This window comes from Candida pseudojiufengensis (assembly GCF_024610245.1).
Source record: "Candida pseudojiufengensis strain CBS 10847 chromosome Unknown scaffold5, whole genome shotgun sequence".
Classification (NCBI taxonomy): Eukaryota; Fungi; Ascomycota; class Pichiomycetes; order Serinales; family Debaryomycetaceae; genus Lodderomyces; species Lodderomyces pseudojiufengensis.
Genome location: NW_026261528.1, coordinates 666,985 through 687,229, shown reverse-complemented (window position 1 = coordinate 687,229; position 20,245 = coordinate 666,985). Strand labels below are relative to the sequence as shown.

General features: G+C 29.2%; 10 protein-coding genes across 10 annotated transcripts; 7 read left to right on the top strand and 3 right to left on the bottom strand. All coding sequences in view use genetic code 12, as the record gives it.

Moving 5' to 3' along the window:
- Positions 1-181: 181 nt before the first annotated feature.
- Positions 182-791, bottom strand: KGF55_002602 (uncharacterized protein; the record flags this gene model as incomplete). Its single annotated transcript, XM_051757304.1, has 2 exons — positions 182-487; positions 774-791. 2 exons carry the CDS (start codon positions 789-791, stop codon positions 182-184), a joined length of 324 nt encoding a protein of 107 aa, XP_051614863.1.
- Positions 792-1,039: 248 nt separating this feature from the next.
- On the bottom strand, positions 1,040-2,158 carry KGF55_002601 (uncharacterized protein; the record flags this gene model as incomplete). The annotated part of the gene is made up of 1 exon (XM_051757303.1): positions 1,040-2,158. The coding sequence occupies one exon, from the start codon at positions 2,156-2,158 to the stop codon at positions 1,040-1,042; it is 1,119 nt and encodes a 372-aa protein (XP_051614862.1).
- Positions 2,159-3,149: 991 nt separating this feature from the next.
- On the bottom strand, positions 3,150-4,732 carry KGF55_002600 (uncharacterized protein; the record flags this gene model as incomplete). Its single annotated transcript, XM_051757302.1, has 2 exons — positions 3,150-3,782; positions 3,854-4,732. 2 exons carry the CDS (start codon positions 4,730-4,732, stop codon positions 3,150-3,152), a joined length of 1,512 nt encoding a protein of 503 aa, XP_051614861.1.
- A 1,660-nt stretch (positions 4,733-6,392) lies between these two features.
- CDL1 (Cdl1p) lies at positions 6,393-8,480 on the top strand (the record flags this gene model as incomplete). Its single annotated transcript, XM_051757301.1, has 1 exon — positions 6,393-8,480. The coding sequence occupies one exon, from the start codon at positions 6,393-6,395 to the stop codon at positions 8,478-8,480; it is 2,088 nt and encodes a 695-aa protein (XP_051614860.1).
- Positions 8,481-9,012: 532 nt separating this feature from the next.
- Positions 9,013-9,942, top strand: MIR1 (Mir1p; the record flags this gene model as incomplete). Its single annotated transcript, XM_051757300.1, has 1 exon — positions 9,013-9,942. One exon carries the CDS (start codon positions 9,013-9,015, stop codon positions 9,940-9,942), a length of 930 nt encoding a protein of 309 aa, XP_051614859.1.
- Positions 9,943-11,846: 1,904 nt separating this feature from the next.
- On the top strand, positions 11,847-12,491 carry KGF55_002597 (uncharacterized protein; the record flags this gene model as incomplete). The annotated part of the gene is made up of 1 exon (XM_051757299.1): positions 11,847-12,491. One exon carries the CDS (start codon positions 11,847-11,849, stop codon positions 12,489-12,491), a length of 645 nt encoding a protein of 214 aa, XP_051614858.1.
- A 449-nt stretch (positions 12,492-12,940) lies between these two features.
- Positions 12,941-13,747, top strand: RPA34 (DNA-directed RNA polymerase I subunit; the record flags this gene model as incomplete). Its single annotated transcript, XM_051757296.1, has 1 exon — positions 12,941-13,747. One exon carries the CDS (start codon positions 12,941-12,943, stop codon positions 13,745-13,747), a length of 807 nt encoding a protein of 268 aa, XP_051614857.1.
- A 214-nt stretch (positions 13,748-13,961) lies between these two features.
- Positions 13,962-14,882, top strand: KGF55_002595 (uncharacterized protein; the record flags this gene model as incomplete). Its single annotated transcript, XM_051757295.1, has 1 exon — positions 13,962-14,882. The coding sequence occupies one exon, from the start codon at positions 13,962-13,964 to the stop codon at positions 14,880-14,882; it is 921 nt and encodes a 306-aa protein (XP_051614856.1).
- Positions 14,883-15,063: 181 nt separating this feature from the next.
- KGF55_002594 (bifunctional 4-hydroxy-4-methyl-2-oxoglutarate aldolase/oxaloacetate decarboxylase) lies at positions 15,064-15,954 on the top strand (the record flags this gene model as incomplete). The annotated part of the gene is made up of 1 exon (XM_051757294.1): positions 15,064-15,954. The coding sequence occupies one exon, from the start codon at positions 15,064-15,066 to the stop codon at positions 15,952-15,954; it is 891 nt and encodes a 296-aa protein (XP_051614855.1).
- Positions 15,955-16,289: 335 nt separating this feature from the next.
- On the top strand, positions 16,290-20,069 carry KGF55_002593 (uncharacterized protein; the record flags this gene model as incomplete). Its single annotated transcript, XM_051757293.1, has 1 exon — positions 16,290-20,069. One exon carries the CDS (start codon positions 16,290-16,292, stop codon positions 20,067-20,069), a length of 3,780 nt encoding a protein of 1,259 aa, XP_051614854.1.
- Between the last annotated feature and the right edge of the window lie 176 nt (positions 20,070-20,245).

The following is a 20,245-nucleotide window of genomic DNA, read 5'->3' as shown; positions in this document are numbered from 1 at the left end:
CAAAGTCATTCTCCAATTTTCAATTTGTCTATTTAAAAAAACTGCATTTTGTCTATATTAGTACATTTGTTACATTTTTTGATCATTTTCATTTGATTTTACCAAATATTTTACTAGAGCCTTGAACTTTTGGTCGTCTTTTTCATATTCCTCGCTGTCTGATGATAATAAACCATCTACTCTATTCTGGGCCTATCGTCAAATTTTCGCCAATTTCCTGAACTTGTTTTTGAAGATTCTTTCTTAAAACCGACCTTCCTTCGGCAACTAACTTGTCTACCCAACGTAGCAAGTTTTTCTCTTCCACATCTGTCAATTTTCTATTTTTATTGAGTTTTTTCCCTTTGGACGTTGACCCAAACTTGCGTGGACAGAATGAGCTGGTGTACTTTTGAGCAAAAAACGCTTTACTGCAATTTTCGTCAGTTTTCAAGGTATCAAAATATTCCTTGAGAGCTAGGTATAAGTCCTTTGGGTCATACAACTTCTATTTGACAACTTTTCCACTCATTTTTGTGATTTTGGTGATGGTTAGAGTGGTGTATATTTCCATTAAGTCGCGATTCTAAAAAAGCCTCATACCAGTATGTAATACTATATAATTTTCAGTATGTAGGTCTTCAAAGTCAGATGACGATTCTTTCCAATTCATTTTGGGAAAATCAGCTTTTATACCCATCATCGAATTATTTTATCCATAACCCAATAATGAGTTGAGATTCCATTGAATTGGACATCCTAACAATATCCAATTCTACTCAACCACACTCAACCACAACTAAGGTGAACATTATTGATAATTTGATAGAGTTCTGCAAATTAGTAACACAAGAAAGATTGTAAAATGATATTTTATTATACAAATGTCTGCCTCTTCCTCCCTCTACACTATCCCAATGGGAATTATCTACTCTATATATAGACTAATATATCTAAATTGCTGTCTCTCTCATACTGTCCTATTGCTTATTTCGACCTAGTTTTGTGTTTTCTTCGGATTTATTTGTTTCCGGTAATCGATAGCTCATCACAATTTTCTCTATTTTCGTTTCGTCTGTTTTTTCCGTTGATTACCATAATATTTGGGTGGATTTCTTGGTCTCAACTTTCCTGTATATTTTACTTTCATCACAGAAACCATTTTTTCTTTTTCTTCCTTACTAACATTACAAGAGTCCGTTGTAAAATGTTCTTTCAATAGTAACGCCAATAAACTAAACAAATTAAAATCTTTCGTATAGTCGAATATTTGATAATCAGCTTGCACGGATCCCTCTTCTGAATATGAAAAACGAAAAAGACAAATCTTTTCAAAGTCCACCACGATCGACTTAGTCAATCCGATAGCAAGAGCTTCGCTCCAGCATTGGAAGGTCAAACGATGCTTTTGCTCAGCATTTTTTAGTCCCTCCTCTTCCATGGCATAACTTATCAATTTTCTTTTCAATTGTATTGAACAATGGTAATCACCCACAATATGAATATCGGGTTTGATTTTGCAGCTCTCTAAAGAAGTTTCTGGTTCTTCTTTTATTTTGAAATTCACAATATTGGCCAAAAGTGCCAATTTGTCCCTGACGAACGAATTTAACGCCCTCTCGTTGTCAAAAGACTCTTCATTGCGAGTGATAATAAACATATTATTCTCAATACAATCTCTATTTATTGAAAAGTTTTCACACCAACCAATGACTTCATCTTTAGAATAAGGAGTATGAATGTAGGTAAAGTTTTCAGAGCCATGTGTTAAAAATATTTTCGTCGTTGGAATTCTTATATTTGAATTTTCCAGTTGTGTACGAAAAATGGTTGGGTATTTGAAATACCAGCTAATGTACAACAATTTATAGAACAACTTAATGTTTTCAATTTTTTCGTTGCCATAAATATGGTTAGGTAAGAAATTAAATATTTCGTCTACCATTGTAATTTGGACTGTGAGCAGATTTTCGTCAACAAAGACTGGAGGATAGTACATCGTATCAAATATGTTTAATATTTCCAAAACTTGATTGCCTTCGAGGTTTTCCGGTAAAGAGTTACTGTTCCATCTGTTGCCATAAAAATTAATATCTGGTGTATCAATAAGATCATTGTAATATTGTGCAAATTCTTCTAAATCTTTTTTTGATAATTGAAAATTGAATTTACTTGTCATTGCATGCAATGAGTTTCGGACTGTTTGAGAAATTTCTTTTGAAGTTTATCATTCAGATACTGACTAGTGATATATCTCTGATTTTGGGTTAAATGTTTTTGTACAAGTCGGGGCTTTATTAAAATTGATATGCTATTTCAAATGTAAGATTTTGCAACCGCACTTATATGCAGTATCGAATATAGGATGAAATTGTTAGAAATTATTACACATAGAAAATTTAAGTCAACCAGTACATTAGAGCGCATAGAATAGTTTCATATTCCATTCGTCTCAGATTATCGTAATTAATCAAACTCCTCCAATATATCCTATATGAAATTGATTCATGGATAAACATATTTTACCTGGTAAGTTTAGTTTTTCCGTATTATTTCGGTATTTGTAAAAAAAGTCTTAAATCAACTTTTCTATGTCAATCAATCAATCACGTTCTTGATATTCAATAATAAGTACTGTTATTTTTATTCTTCGTTTGATCAAATTAAGTTTTTATGAACCCGTCTTTTTCCACCGTCCAATGTTATTGGCTGGTCTTATTTTTATGACAACTTTATAGACTAAGTATAGTGCAATAGCTCAAATCTCTGCTCGTTCTTCTACACTTTTATACTTTTATACTTACCTGATTTTGAAAATTAACAAACGATTTTACGCAATTGGATTCAGTTCGAATATGGATACCAATCGAAATTTAGCATCTTTAAAATAGGTTTTTATTAACTTAAAAAAAAAAATTTTTCTTCAAGCATTTAAGGTCTCAATTTTCAATTACGGTTTGGACAGCATAAATCTTCATGAAAATAGAATTCATTCGTTAGATTTTTATTTAATTTGTTGTAGATTGTTTGAATTCAAAACTTTATATCCTTAGACATCTGAGTATGCCCATTTTGAATGTGCATTGAATTGGAGTTTAAAAGTAACAAAAAGCAGTTGCTTTAGCAAATGTATTACAACGGTAAATTCAGTTAATACATGCATATTTGGCTTAGAAACAGTCTTCAAAATTAAAATTTTTTTCGTATCTCTTGAAAACATCTAAAACATCTCCGTAAACAATTGATGTCTCAAAAAGGTGCATGCCACAAAGTTCTTCAATAGTATATTCGGTTTTTAAAACTATATCTAGTCTTCTTGAGCTGTTATTATCTTGCTTATGAGAAGTTAACCTTCTTTTTTTTTGTTTTTTACCAATCGAAATAATATTGCTTTTGAAAAAGTAAGATGGCCATTGACAAGATATAATTTGGTAATACTCAGGTGAGTATAATTGTAAGTACTCAGAATAAACAAATATATCATATTTATGTGTATCCATATATCGTGGCCACCAAGATAATCTTAATGTTGGGTTTTTAAGGTAAAGCTTGGCAATTTCAATGGCATCCTCATCATCAGCAGTTTCAGTACATATTATTAATTTAAGTAATGTTTTCACTTTAATCGATTTCAAATCAAAAGAAGGTGAAGTTAAAACTAAAGTTCTCAAGTTTGCTAAATTGGCATTGGTTAATAATTCCTTGAACTCGAATTTCTGATAAAAGTATTCGTCTTCGTCGATTGCTGTATCATTTAGGTAATATAATGATAATGTATTTAATTGTTCTGTATTAAAATAGTCCTTCAAAGTAATTAATCATTTTTTAGGTTTTGGTATCATTAGCTCGCCGTAGCTATCTTCTCTAAGCTTACCAGCTTACCGAATCTTAGCTTAGCCCAAAACATCAGATCAAGTTTTTTCAATTTGCATTCTAGCTTATTCGAATTTGTAAGAAACAGTGAATCCGATAAATCAATGAGTCTATCAAATTGAAGATGTAATTCTTCGAGGTTTTTGAATAAGTTGATTTGGTTGAACAATTCGATACTATCTGGCAATTCATCATCATCATCATCATCATCATTATGCTCACTCAATGTAGAGCCTTCGAGCGGAAATTTCAAACTTTTGAGATTATTATACAAGAATTCAAATGACCCGTGTTTATTTTTCTCCAAAAACAATGTACGTTCATACAAGCCAGGAATATAGTCAGGACTCAAAAATTCTAAATTTTTCAATACATCAATAGAACAATTTTTGTTTTTCATATCAAATTTGTTGTTTAATGAACCAAAGCTAACATAATCTATACTTTCAAAATATCTTATTATTTCTTTCAATAATGTGGGTACCGCATTGTAATCTACATATAACTTGTATCCGGTATACACTACAGGGCGCAACTTTTCAATACTAAGATGATGTATATGTTGATTCCTGATCATTTTCTTTTTAATGATGTTGCGAGTAAAAGTACTTGATGAAATTACGGTAAACTTTTTACTAAAGTCATTCAAAATGTCTTTATGAACTCTCCACTCGTAGTATTTCTCTGCATCATTTATTTCGCGACTATTTGTTTCCATTAGTTTATCTTTGCGGTAAAGATAAATATTTCTGTATAGCTTGTTTCGGCCAATCTCATAAAATTTGGAATGTAAGGGCATCAACGACAAAACCATATGTTGATTTATTTGTTGAAATATTATTTCCAAAACATCAATTGGAAAATATATTAATTTCTCCATGTTTTAAAATAATCAGATTGTTGTTGGTAAAAAGAATATCCTGAATGATTTGTTTTTTAACTTTGTTAGTTTATTTTGACTTTATAAAAATTCTAATAAACGTTAATTGTATTGAAATTGATAAAAACTAGGAAAGGTTACCGAAAAATATGCTCACCAGATTTCTTCAATTTAAAACAACGTTTTTGTGTAAGTGACTTAGTAGGGTTACGAAACGATGTAGAAATGAACTCTAGAATAAATAAATTCATTAGATAATAGAACTTTCATAGAGACGATCAGTCATGGGACATAACTCTTACAAGCTAAAATCAATAACTTTTATATTTATTTATATGATCCACTCGAATCTCAAGTTCATCCTACTAATATCACCAATTATCGGACGAGAAAGCAAAATGTGGGACTGGTTTAAATACGAATGAAATGGTGACAGATAATTTTTAAATTTATCAATCATTCGTAAATAGTCTTAGTCAACCATCAACCTATGTGCCATTAATGTTATTATGCTTTTACTATTTTAATTTTATTTTTTATGTACGCAAGTACTTTTATATATTCCTTGAAGTGTTTTTATTTTTTATGAAGTAACATCTTTATAATACTTTACCCGAAGTGATTTTTTCCAATTATTTGTATTAATATCTAATTTTCAAATCATTAATTTCTAAATTTACATTTTGTGTATCAAGAAGCTGTTCAACACTTCTACTTTAACCTAGTTTATCATGAAGGACTGGTCTTGTTATTACGATTATAGCATGTTTTTTAATATAATTTTTTTTCATTGTAGAATTTGTTGTTTTCTGTCACTTTTAGTTTTATCACTATTAGTATGAGCGAACCTCGTAATCAAACTTTTACTTCATCTATTTACCCTACTAGCAGATGCTCATATTCGCTCATATTTGTTTCCCGTTTTTACCACTAGCAGACGTTGATAGTTAGTTTTTTTACGTCTTCTTTTCATTTTTACGGTATACTATGCTATTGGGTTTTGATACATGTTACTCTTTAACAAATTTGTAAGATAAGTATAATTTTACAGTAATACCAACAATTCTACTTCCGACTGAAGATTTGATTAGAAAGATAAGTATAGTTTACAACAATGCCTACATTTTACTTGTCTCTTTTTAAAACTTTTAAAACAATTACGTCAACGCTTCAAATATCCAAAAAGTCCATGCCAAAAAAGTTTTTGGATTGAATACTTGTTTTTTAAAGCTATATCTGTGTTTTTTGAACATTGTCCATCGCCAATTAATTCTTTTTGAGAAATTATTGATCTATGTATGGTGCTTTTCTCATAAGTATCGGTTATGTGAAAACTACCTATGTAAATTTCGGCCGGTTGTTTAACAAACTCTATCAGTCGTAGTTTGAAATAAAACGTGATATACTAAAGATTTTTCTACTCTAAGAGCAATCAGAATAGTTTTTAAATCTAAAGTAAGAATTACTTAATCTTAGTATTGATCTTGAAGTTTCCTGTATGTTAAAACGCGATAATATATCATCTTTTAAATTGAGTAAGCAAAAAGCGCATTTCATAAATCTAGAGTACACTAGAAAAAATATATAAACTCAAAGTTATTTATCACACATTCTTTTTATATAATCAATCACCAAAACTGGTGTCTAATACATCATTAATATGTCAAAACAAGATAAACCATTACTTCAAGTATTAGACGAACTAACGCAATTAAGAGCAAGTGTATCTCAATTTCAAGCAACTTTTAAATTAATTATTGAAAAGTCTCCAAGTCCAGAAAAATTTATACAATATTTAAAATTAAGTGAGAATAATAATGACATATTAGGTGAAGCAACAAGTACTATAGAAAGATTAAAAGGTTTAATAGATACTCCTCAAATAAAAGTTGCAGTTAGAATTCGTCAATTATATGAAGTTGAAAAATTACCGTTTTTAACTGCTTTATCTAATGTTAATTTTAAAACAACATCAACAAATGATCAATCTTTGGAGAAATTTTTGGATGTTGTTTCTGATTTTGATGATAAGAAAAAGAAACTGAAGGATACAAAGAAAGAAGACTTAACAAAATCTACAGATTATTATTCATATCCTCCTACATTACCATTGATTAATGATGAAACACTTTTAATTAAAATTTGTACTGATAAATCATATAGAAGAATAAGTGATTTTGTTGAATCATCATCAACAAAATATAATAATTCACATAATGGAAAATTAGCAATAAAAGGTAAATCAATATTAGATTTAATATTAATTGAAATTTTAGAAACAAAATTACCAAATTTATATGAAAATGACTTAATTGTTATAAAAAATAGATTAATTTCATTTGAACAATTAGCAAAATTTTCATTTGGTTATAATTTAATTGATTCAATGAAATATAATTTATCATCAAATGCAGAAATTGAACAAAAAATGAAAATATGTGGAAATATTTTTTTAGCTTATATTGCAGGATTACAAAACAATGGATATTCTTTGGAAGAAATTAAAACATGGTTAAATAAATTATATGAACCTTTAATTATAGATTTAGAATCTACTACAACACCAGTTGCAAAAATTGCATTAATTGAATTAAATAATTTATTTAAATCTATAACAAATTTAACTAAATTACCTTATGAAAATATTAAATATGAAATTTTAGAAGTTAAAACTGATCCATATGTTGCTCATGTTGTTATAAATGATGAAATTTTAGGTTTTGGAGTTTCAAGTATAAGTTTTGAAGATGCAAAAGATAGAGCTGTAATGGATGTTATGGATAATCAAAGTAAGATTAATAAAATATTTGTAATGTTAAAAGATAATTATATGAAAAATAAAATTCAATATACTACACTGGCACTGTCTCCAAAAATTATACAAGGAGAAAATGAAATTCAAAATCAAAGTAATATTCAATCATTGGGTGGTGATTTAAGTACTACTCCAATGGTTGCTTTTGCTTATGCTCCACCTGAACAATCACATCATGATAGGGATCATATACAAGCCCATCAAAATTTACATCAAACTTTACAATCACCTTTTCCTCAACAACAGTTTCAATCACAGATTGATCAATCACAATCACAATCACAATCACATCAACAACAACAACAACACCAGCAACCACATCCACAACAGCATTTATCGCAACAGCATTTAGCACAACAACAACAACAACCTTTACAACATTCACAATCACAACAAAGTTTACAATATCCATCATCTCAACTACCTTTACAACAACTACATCAAGTACAACAACAACAACAACAATATCATACAGGAACACCAGCAGTATATGCACATCAACAATCATATTATCAAACTTCACCAACGCAACTACTGCAACTGCCACCACATCAATTTTTACCATACAATCAAATACAACACCCAACTCAAAGTCCAATACCATCACATATGTATCAAGAATCAAATAATAACATCAATCATAATGGTAATCCATTTAATGAACCAATAACATGTCCAATTATTTCATTATCAATAAAAGATATAGATATGAAAGCCAAAACTGATTTATATGCAAAATTAGGTCCATTACAATTAAAAGCAGATTATATAGTTGAACAAAAAGGTTCAGAATATTATACTTTATGTTTATGTAAAGGTAAACAATTAGGTTATGGAGCTGATTTTAGTAAACAAAAATCTGGTCAAAAAGCTGCTATGGCTGCATTAAGTAATCAGATTGCTTTAAGAGAATTGGGTGTTCCAATACGTTGAAAATAAAGAAAAGTTCTTGTATCATTAGTATATAGTTTAATGAATACTACGATCAGTAAGTAATTACTAAATAAGTTTAATTTGAAACATGTGCGTGTGTGTTTATATTTACACAAAAACGTCATTCAATTTTTTTTCCGTCCAATCAAATTAATTAAGTTTTATTATGTCAAAAGGGTTTTTTATATACACCTTTTATAAACTGAAACATCATCTACTTCTCATCATCACTCATGACTGAATTTGCCGTTATTGATCTCATGGTCATACACCAATTGATTCTTATTTTTTATATTAGTAATCTAGATCCAACTTTGAATATAAATGTACTTACTATCTCTTTCTACACTGTTTCTTTTTTATTTTTTTGTTCTGTGTAAGTAAAATAATTCTATTTTTCTTTTCTTGGATCAAATTTATCAATGAAAGATTAAATTGAAAATTTTTATCAACTTTATCAATTAGTTTTCTTTCTTACATTTACAACACACTTTTTACATTACACATCATCTAATAGATAGATCAACACAAAATGTCTGCATCACAAACTCATAATTATAAATTACCAGAATATACATTAAAAGATTATGCATCATTTGCTTTAGCAGGTGCTATTGGTTGTGGTGCTACTCATGGTGCCATGACTCCAATTGATGTTGTTAAAACAAGAATTCAATTAGATCCAAAAGTTTATAACAAAGGTATGCTTGGTTCATTTAAACAAGTTATTCAAACTGAAGGTGCTGGTGCATTATTAACTGGTTTTGGTCCAACTGTTTTAGGTTATTCATTACAAGGTGCTTTTAAATTTGGAGGTTATGAATTTTTTAAAAAACAATTTATTGAATATTTAGGAATTGATACTGCTAAAAGATATAAAAATTCTATTTTTATTGGTTCATCTGCTTTAGCTGAATTTTTTGCTGATATTGCTTTATGTCCTTTAGAAGCTACAAGAATTAGATTAGTTTCAAATCCAAGTTTTGCAAATGGTTTAGTTGGTGGTTTTTCAAGAATTTTAAAAGAAGAAGGTATTGGTTCATTTTATAATGGTTTTACTCCAATTTTATTTAAACAAATTCCTTATAATATTGCTAAATTTTTAGTTTTCGAAAGAGCTCAAGAAGCTATTTATGGTTCACTTTCTACTCCAAAAAATCAATTATCAAATGGTGCTAATACTGCTGTCAATTTAAGTGCTGGTATTATTGCTGGTTGTGCTGCTGCAATTGTTTCACAACCTGCTGATACTTTATTATCAAAAGTTAATAAAACTAAAAAAGCTCCAGGTCAATCTACTGTTGGTTTATTAATTCAATTAGCTAAACAATTAGGTTTTAAAGGTTCATTTGCCGGTTTACCAACAAGATTGGTTATGGTTGGTACATTAACTTCATTACAATTCACCATTTATGGTTCATTGAAAAAAGCTTTACATTGTCCACCAGGTGTCGAATTATAAGTTTAAGATATTATTACAAACATTATAGATCTTTGCTTATAAATAATTAATGATAAAAATTACATTTAACTATTCTCTTTACATTTCAGTGTTTGTTATATAGAATTTTTAAGTAAAGAATTTAATAAACTTTACAATTATTATAAATATGGTTTTATGTCTAAGTCTATTGATAAACTCCTTCTCATATTTATCGGCCGAGAAAATTCGTGAAAAAAAAAATTGGTCGAGACAACCTCGGAGAAAATAGGACAAATCATTTGCCATATCATGTGACTAAACACGTGCATGAAATGAGCTTTTGAGACTTTTTCCAATTACGTCATACTCGTAAGCTCAACAGCAATCAAGTCCATAAAATAAAATTGATATTTAGTAATAAAGGTGTAGTTTAGTGGACGATATCTTGATTTAAAGGATAAGCTTTCTTACGAATTATATGTACTTAAATTAACTGAAAACCCAATTAATCACTTTTATGAAAGTATTCCTCTGCCCTTGGTAATCGGCAACAATTTTTTTGATAATTTTTCACATCTTTTACGAGAAATTAATTATTATTCAGTTCACAAAATATATCATGAAACTGGAACGTTTTAGCACCCTTATTGTTCTCAGTGACCCGAGACCTAAATTCAAAATTTGTTGTCTGTTTCAAGAGTTGCTCATCTTCTTGATAATTAAAATTTAAAAAGTTGTAAGTGAATATTTAAAAGACATAACCACTCAAGTTTAAATTTAGTTTATGATAGAAAATAAAATTAAAGTTTGCATCGCCTATATCTTGAATCGAAATCATTGCTCACCGATAGATTTTTTCTTTTTTTGTGTGGTCAATCGGTTATAAATATAAGTTTTGTTGAACGATCTAGCCATGAAGTAACTCAACGATTCTGTGTAAGTTCTATGAATAAAATTTTTAAATATAGCAATTAATTATCCAAAAAGAGGATAAATCGGAGTAAATTAAACTTGTATTAGTAAAGAAAGTAAACAATCTAATGATGTGTGTAATGTAATTGAAAATTTAAGAGTAATAAGTAGTGAGACATTAAAAAATTTTGATTGTTTTATTTTTCACTTATTATTTCGTACGTTTCAGTTAAAATTGAATGGAATCTGTCATACAATATGATTACCGAATTCGTATGATTTATCAACTATTTGGAATATGATTTGAATCTAATTATTATGATAATGAAAAAGTACACAATATCAGACTTTTTGATTTGATGATATGGAACAGTAAAATACAATTTAATCTACTTTGCCTCTAAAAGTAAGAATTCAATGCACAGTTTTTAGGTCCTAATGAATACAAAATATGAAATCAAAGAATCTTTTAGATCGGTTCACCATCTAAGGCTGTATTTTAAAATTTTAAATCCATAAATGGACAGGCGAAAGATCCGAAATGGACCCAACGATTCCGTTTCAAATATACTCCATTTATTCCATGAGTCGAGGAACCGATTAGTCTCTTGGTCTAAAGTTTTAAAGAATTTTCGATATGATTCAACTTAAATTCTGGAACTATAGAAACGTTATATTCCTGACTTGCCTTGATTGCTTTAGAATTGATTGACTTTTTTATTTTATTTTTAAAATTACCCCCTATATAAAATATAAAATTTAAATTTTTCATAGAATGATTTTGTAACACAAAATTACTATTTTTAAATGTTCTATGGTTAAGTTTCAATTGCAAAAAATATATCCATAGATGACCTAATGAAAAAGCTAAAGCTGTGTGAATATAAATACAAATTGCAATCCTAATAATCTTTCAAGATGCTATTGTTATGGAATTTCTTCTCGGTTTTTTTCTTTCTACCTCTTTAATCTCGATAATTCATTAATAGTTGACTTTGAAATTCAAATTAAGTACATTTTAATACATCATAATGCAATTCTTCACAACTTTATTAGTAACTATTTACTGTTTAATCTTACAAGTATCAGCTGCTCCAGTTGATAAAAGATTCTTCACTCCAGCATCACCAACTTTTTCATTAATTGCAATTCATAAAGGTGACAAATTTACTTCAAATTTAGTTAAATTTAATGGTACTGCAATTAAATTAGGATCAGATGATAAAGCATTTTTCGGAACTATTGAAGCTGATAAAGGTTATATTTTAAACTTGCCTTTCACCAACAGTTCAAATTCATCATCACCAATTGATGTTGTTGTTTCAAATTCAACTAAATTAGTTTCAACAACAACTAAAAATGGATCAGCAAGTGAACATTTTGGAATTACAAATGGATGGTTATCATTCTTAAATTCAACTAATTTCTTAGCTTGTCCAGAAATTATTGCTTCAAATATAACTAGAAATTCATCAGCTTCAAATCAAACTGGTGAATATGATTTATATCATAACCCATCAAATAAAACTAAATGTCCAAGTGGAAGTGGAGCTGGTTATGATGTTAAATTATTAGTTCAATTATCAATTCCAATTTCATTTTCACCAGAAGATAATACTGCTGGATTTTTTAAAAGAGGTAATGTTTTTCAATCATTAGCTAAAAGATTATTTTAATTTACTTAGTTGATGAATTAATTTGAAAAAGCATTTACATAACGTAACAAATGTTTAAGTCCAACAAGGATTTATCATTTTACAAATAGTTTCAGTTTTAATTTCATTTTCTTGTCGTTATAATTTCAAATTGTTCAAATAATTTAATATTAGTTATAGTTATTTTATGATACCAGTTTAAGATTCTTATATATAAAAATTTTTTCTTTACAATTTTTAATATACATTGCTATTTTATAATTAAAAACTCCCTATACTTTAATAATGTACACCTACTTTGTCTAGCCAACGTTGGTGTCTACATGTAATAAGTTTTTGCAACCTTTAATATAATTGTTTGTATTACTTATTTTTTGCAACAATTTCGTTTTTTATATGCACTCTAAAATTTTTACTCTTCTCAACTCAAGACCGATCAGATACACCTAAAACTAACTATAAAACAACAAATGGCTAGGCCGGCGTACAAATCGAATGAATATGTTGGAGAATCGGATATAGATGACTCATCCTCCGATTCAGAACCAAAAGAATATCAACCACCAAAAAATTACAATAAAATTTCTACATCTTCATCTTCAAAACCATTAACTAAATTAAAAGATAAAGAATTATGGTTAATAAAAACACCTAAAAATTTCCCACTTGATCAATTAAAATCATTACCAATCATATTTACAAGAAATAGAGAAGGTGAAATTTTCAAACTTAATGGATCATCTTTTCAAATTGATGAAGAACTAATAGTCAATGATAATAAATCAAAAATAATACCTGAAGAAATAAATAATAAACATAAAATATTTATAAATAAACATGATAGTTATAAACCTATTGATACAGATTTTTCAAGATTTTATAATATAAAAGAAGTAGTATCTATACCACAAATTGATTTTGATAAAGTAAGAAAACCAAGAAAAGATGTTCCAAAATTAAAAAAACTAAGGATGAGACATTTTCCAACTGGTTATGATAAAGATGATTTTGATGTATATGGATCTTCATCAACTAGTGATGATGAAGAAGAAGATCAAATGGATAGAATTATAGATGAAAATGATAAAACAGTGGGGAAAACTTTGAAGAAAGCTAAAGTTGATGATGATGGGAAAACTAAAAGTACGAAGAATGATGATGAAAGTAAAGAACATCACCATCATAAAAAGAATAAAAAGGATAAGAAAGATAAGAAAGATAAAAAGGACAAGAAGGATAAAAAGGATAAGAAGAAATCAAAGAAAGATAAAAATTGATGATTTATATAGACGTTTATGTAGTGAATGGATAATAAACTGCAGGTTCATCAGTATAAAGTGAACTATTAAATGTTATATGAGACATTCCTTTGACAAGCTCCGTTATAAGCTGTGATATCAACAGTGTCATATTAAGTCTGTGGAACACAAAAAGCGCTATAATTACATTCACGTTTTTACATACATCCTATTTACCTACGGCTCTATCAATATGGGTTCATCAGCTTCAAAGCAAGGTAGTAGGAAGCTAGCCAAGACGGTCTCCGATGCAGCCACGAATCATATCAAACGAAGTGATGTCAATCCTTTGTCGAATTCGAAACATCTACAACAATCGCAACAACAACCTCAAGTAAATCAAGATGAAAATCAAGACTCTCATCACGTCATTCCTACTTCAAATAGTTCAATACCGTTGAATAATACTTCTCCAGATGAAAGTTTGAATCAGAATGAAACTGCATTTAGAGCAAACACTTCCACGTCGTTTGATCCACGATTTTTACATAAGAAGATTAAGAATCAAAAAACCAATATCCAACAACAACTGCAACTCCGATCTCAATCTCAAATCGAACCCGAAGGAAAAGATGGTCGTGATCCACATGAAGTAGGAACTTCAACATACGATCAATCTTTTCTCAGTTCAATAAATAAATTAGGGAAACAAATTAAAACAGTTGAATTTAATCCTACATCAAATGATAAGAATGCATTAGTATTAAAACAACTACGATCTAGAAAAAAACTATATGAATTAGGAGAAGAAGAAAATAGAAAACAAATGGAACAAACTCCCGAATCACAACAATTACAAAAGACAATGGTAAATCCACAAACTTTGACATCTATACTAAAGGATTTGAAAGATCCAAGAGTGGATAATAAAACAATTTTAAAAGATTATCAATTAGAACCTGATTTTTTAATTGGGTTAGAATATTTTCAAGTACCCACTAATATAGTTGAATTTGAAGAAGAATCTAAAGAGGATGAAGTGGGACATAAATCAAAGTCTAACACATTTAAATCAAGAAAAATAGATGATGAAACGCCAGATGAGAATGAAAATGAAGGTATTGATAGTAGTACTTACAAGAAGTTGCAAAAGAGAATAAGTCTAGATGATTAAAATTTTAAATGTTTTATAATTGTTTCATAGATGTTTCATAGTAGTTTCCAACCAAAATTGAGTTATGTATATAGACGAAAAGCTTATTTATTTATTAAAGTTCATCTTGGGAAAGTCTTTGTCAAGTTTATCTTCCTCTCTTCATCTCAATGCTTCATAGTAGACTTCACAGGTTTATCAAATGACAAAACTGAAAAATCCGGGGAAAGATAATTTAAACACAAAACCAATTGTATATACATTATTGATTTTATATTTAATTTGTGTTTTAGCATTACATTTATATGATAAATTATTTGAAGAAAATAAAGAAATGGCAACCTCCATCTCAACAAAACAATTTACAACAAAAGAAGTCATTCAATTCTTATCAAAATTTAGTGCATGTGATGTTTCAGATTCACTTAATCAATTTGGAATTTCGAATGGTGGATTTATACCCAACTTAGTTAACCGATCACCGGTAATAACAAGTAAAACAAAAACTTCAGCTGTTGGTAAAGCTTATACTGTGTTATATGCTCCCAAATCTGATCCAAGACCTGCAGTAAAACAATCATACATTGATCAAGTACCAGAGGATTCAATTGTTGTTATTGGATTACCTTTAAATATACAACTAACAACAGCACCTTATCAAAAAATTAATAATGCATTATATGGAGGATTAATGTCAACTAGAGCTCAATATAGAAAAGCCAATGGTTCAGTTATATTAGGAAGAATTAGAGATTTAGATGAACATAATGATTTGAAATATCCAGTTTGGTCATATGGAGTTGGAACAAGTGCTCCTGGCCCATTAGTAAAAGTTGTTGGAATAAATGTTCCAATAGAAATTAAAGTTTCATCAATTGATTCTGACAAGGATGAAGATATATTAGTTATTAATCCTGGTGATTATATAATTGCAGATGAAAATGGAGTAGTGAAATTAGAAGATAATGAAAATTTGAATAAAATTTTGGATTATATACCAAAAAGAGTTGATGCTGATATAAAAGTTAGTGAAGATATTAAAACTGGTAAACCTGCCACTGATTCCCAAAAATTTTGGCGTGGTAAAATTTGAATATTTTTAGATAAAAATAAAATCTCATTAACCAATTATAAACTTGTAGACAGAACGGTGTAAAATAAAACACACATAGCGGTGCTGTAATAGTGCGGTAGTGGTGTTTGTTGATATGTAGTACTCCTTGTAGAAGTAGACTGGTGTTATTTATAAAACGAAATTGCTTTTAATTCTTATCGGGTTTACTATTTTTAATTGTTGCACAAATTTACAATCACCACACAATTTCTAACATTTTTACAACCAACTACCTAATAGTGTTTAATCAATAAATTAACTTACGATTAATTACAACAACAGTACAACTTCATATACAATTACAAGACTAACTCATGCCGTTGAATTTGACACGATCCTTGGAGAATGAAGATTCATATAATTACAACCAGCTACGTTTTGATATAATAGGTAACAAAGATCTCAAATTCCGATTATTTAATGATGTAACATTTATGAATAAAATAGTACATGATTTTAATGGCATAGTGGCGAACTTATTGAAATCCAATAATCTTGATAATTTATTATTGGATCAACTTGAAAAATTAGCAGTCATTTTGAATATTTTGATATCATTTGCATTGGAATTGATTGGGTTCAATAATGAAGAAACATTAAGATCTATTCAAACTTTAGAACAAATTTTGGTTCCAATTTGTTCACTCTTGAATTATTTTATTGAAAAACATGTCCCAAGTGTATCAGAATTTGAAGATGGAGTATTATTTAAAATAGAGGCAATAATGAGATATAGTCTTGATATGGTAATAGGCTTATCAAATTTAGGACATTCCCAGATTGATGCAGCAATGCTATGGAGGTACCTTACCGTACTTTTATTGTCAAGTAATCAAGATACTAGTCGTCGCATTTATATCAAGTCTGCATTAACAGTTAAACTGTTAAGATTAGTCCCCATCTTACTTTCTTCAAAAAAATTGCTGATTGACCAAAATTATATTCCAACTTTATTGGAAACTTTATTGAAGAGGTTATCTAATGATTGCTATCATATCATTTATAGTCATATTGATGGAACTACATGTTTTTCAAAGAATCTACTATTCAAATTGACTTTCGAAGATGAAACGTTGCCTAATGCCAATTTAAAGAATTCAGAACTTGAAAAAAAAGTTGATATGAAAATAATAATTGAATTAGTCACGAGCGTCTCCCAAATCATTAGTTTCTTGAAGTCTCAAAATTATCATGTAGTCATGGAATTTAGAAATGATACAAAGGATCCAATATGTTTGACTGCTTATGATGAATCGAATCCGATTCCAATTACACATATCTATCTCACTTTACTACTATTACTAAAATCTAGATCAAAAAAAGTTGGACTTTCGGCAATCAATTTATTGACTTTACTACTAGAAGAGATGTATGCACTGGAGGTGTTAGCAGAACCATTAATTTATAAAAATTTCGAAAAATTATTCCCCAAACTAATTGATCTATTGGATTTTGATGTTGATTACGATGGCACAATTTTGGATAAGGAAGCAACTTCAAAGTCTCAAAAAGGGAAATATAAAAAATACTCTGGTGATGCATCAACTTTTAACTCCCCAATGTTTTTAAAATCAGCCGCGAAAATACTAGCTGACTTGTGCGTTCAATATCCATCAATGACACAGAAAATAAGTGATACCAACATAAATAATCAACTATCGACAAAATTAAGTCAATGCTTTAATGCAAGTGTTCTACTTAAGAAACTCAAAGCTTTGAAAATGAAGTCAAAACATGGGACAGTTTTGGTCGATTTCACATCCTTGAAAGTTAATAATGCTTACGATTTAGAAATTGCGGACTTGCTTTTGTTGTTAAGTGTTTATACTAGCGATAGCGAAGAATCAAGACACAAACTATTGAGTAGTTCACAAACAAATGAGATTAATTTACCAGAAATTATATTTGAGATCATTGATAATTACCATTTTCTATGCAATCAGATACAACTAACTTATAAAATTGTTTCACAAGGTAGTAAGAAAGAAAATTTAAAACAACATTTGACTTGGTTGGGAAAAAATTTAGGGGCAATATGTGCATTAGAAAACTCGGCTATGTATACAAATTGCTTTTATTTCATTAGATCGAATTCTAGATCAGTTTCTGCTTTAAGAACATTCTTTGTTGAATGTAATGAGTTCAAAAGTTTTGTTTCGAGAGTAGGTAAAGAAGGTTTACAAATTCATACATCCAATTTAGCGTCCTTATTATCATCTGGTCAACCTACTATGCGTCCAAGAATTGATGCGGAAAGTAGTGCTACTTCACCTGAAGCTTTACTGGGATCATCCCCAGGTGGATTTGTGACGAATATTTTAGAGATTATCAGGCTTTATGAAAGTCTTGATCAGAAATTGAATTTTTTTTTTCAGATCAATAATAACAGTGCTATCAATAAAAAGCAGTTTAGAAAAACCTTCATGACCAACAAAGCTATATGTATTAGTCTATTGGCAAATTTCATTCTTGATTTTAGCTCATTCAGATATAAAATAATTAGTTATGAAAACTTTTTATCCAGTTTATCTACAATCTATCAAAAATCATCTGAGATAGTTATTATACCAAATTCAGTTGAGGAAAATTATGAAAATTGTCTTATTCAATTAAAAATCTTGCAAGTAATCAAAAATTTTATGTTTAATGAAGCCTCGGAGAATAAAAGAGAAGTTTTGAATTATTTTCCTGTCAGTTTCATTTTTCACACGGCAAATTATGGTGTTGGAGGTTATGGTCGTGATCCATTTGGGTCCACGGAAGTCAGACAGTTAAAGATTGATCAAAAAATAGTTGCATTTGAAATATTAAGAAATTTTACTGCTGGTTCGCCTTCGTTTACTCAAATATTGAGAGAGTCATACGTTACTGATTATTGGGACAGTGGGTATGATGGAAAACAAGGTATTCCTATAAATTGGCCGGATTTTGTGTTACAAAATCTTACTAAAGTTTGGCTATTTTTGCCTGAAGGTGAGAAAGACGACATTTTTGATGATAAAACATTGATCACATTGTTGGGAAACGAGGGATTTGTTCGATTAGTCAGATCAATAAATTTCACTGAAGATCATACATTTACCGCTATTGATAATTTGAAAAAAGACTTATTTCCAAATGACCAAATTTTAAGTGTTTGGTTACGATATTTATCTTTTGAAATTCCGGATTCAATCACTCGTAATAAAGAAATATTAGTTGACAATTTAAATCTTATTAAACTTTCAATTGCATGGATATTGGTAAATTTGACATGGAAATCCACTGTTTTTGGATATGATTTACCGAATTATACTGATTATGAAGTTTATCAAACTGTCGACACATCCACTAAAACCAAACGTAATGGTGCTGCAAAATCTAATGAGCATCAAAATGCAATAGAGGAAGAGTCAAGTGCTGATGACGAACTAACAGTTACTGAAAGAGCCAAAATATTGGATGCGTTTGGATTCACTAAAGCCATTTATAATATTTTGGACAAAGTTGCTGAAAAGTCATTCAAAAAAGATAACAAAGTGAATACAACTATTAAAACAAGCACAGAACATGATGTCTTTGAAAAATTAAGATCTGCATTGCGTCAAATTAACTATTTAACGGAAAAGAGAAATCCAATTGTTGCTGAAGGATTTGACATACCTGAAAAATACACGGAAGCAACAAGTTCCAAAAACTTGGGTTCAAAAATTGAAAACAATGTTTCAAATACAGTAGATACAACCATCAATCAAGTTGATGCCATGCATGATAATGATGATGAAGAAAAGGTTATTTCAGATGATGAAATTCGATACGAAAGATCAAGAAGACGAGACGCTATTGATTCAGAAGATGATTCTCAATTGACTGCAAATGATGCTGAAGACGAGGAAGATGATGATAACGAAGATGAAGAAATGGCAACGAGTAATCATTTAGATCGATTCAACGAATATATGGATGATGATGATGACAATGATGATATGGACGAAGATGATGATAGTGATGAAGTAGATGTAGATGAAGAGGCTACAGGTGCTAGACACGATACTACCAATGAAAGTGCCGACTCTGATGATGATGAACTTCCTCATGAATATTGGGTTATGTAAATGTACCATATGTGCACGAAATGATGATGACTATTTTTTCAACAAAAAGCTCTCATTTTTGGCTGCAAAATTTTTGCAACAGTTTTCTCTCCACGCATAACAAATTCATGAAATATATTTCTTTTTTACACGTAATATGTATTGCTTGGTCTTTCAAAATCTACCCATTTTATGAT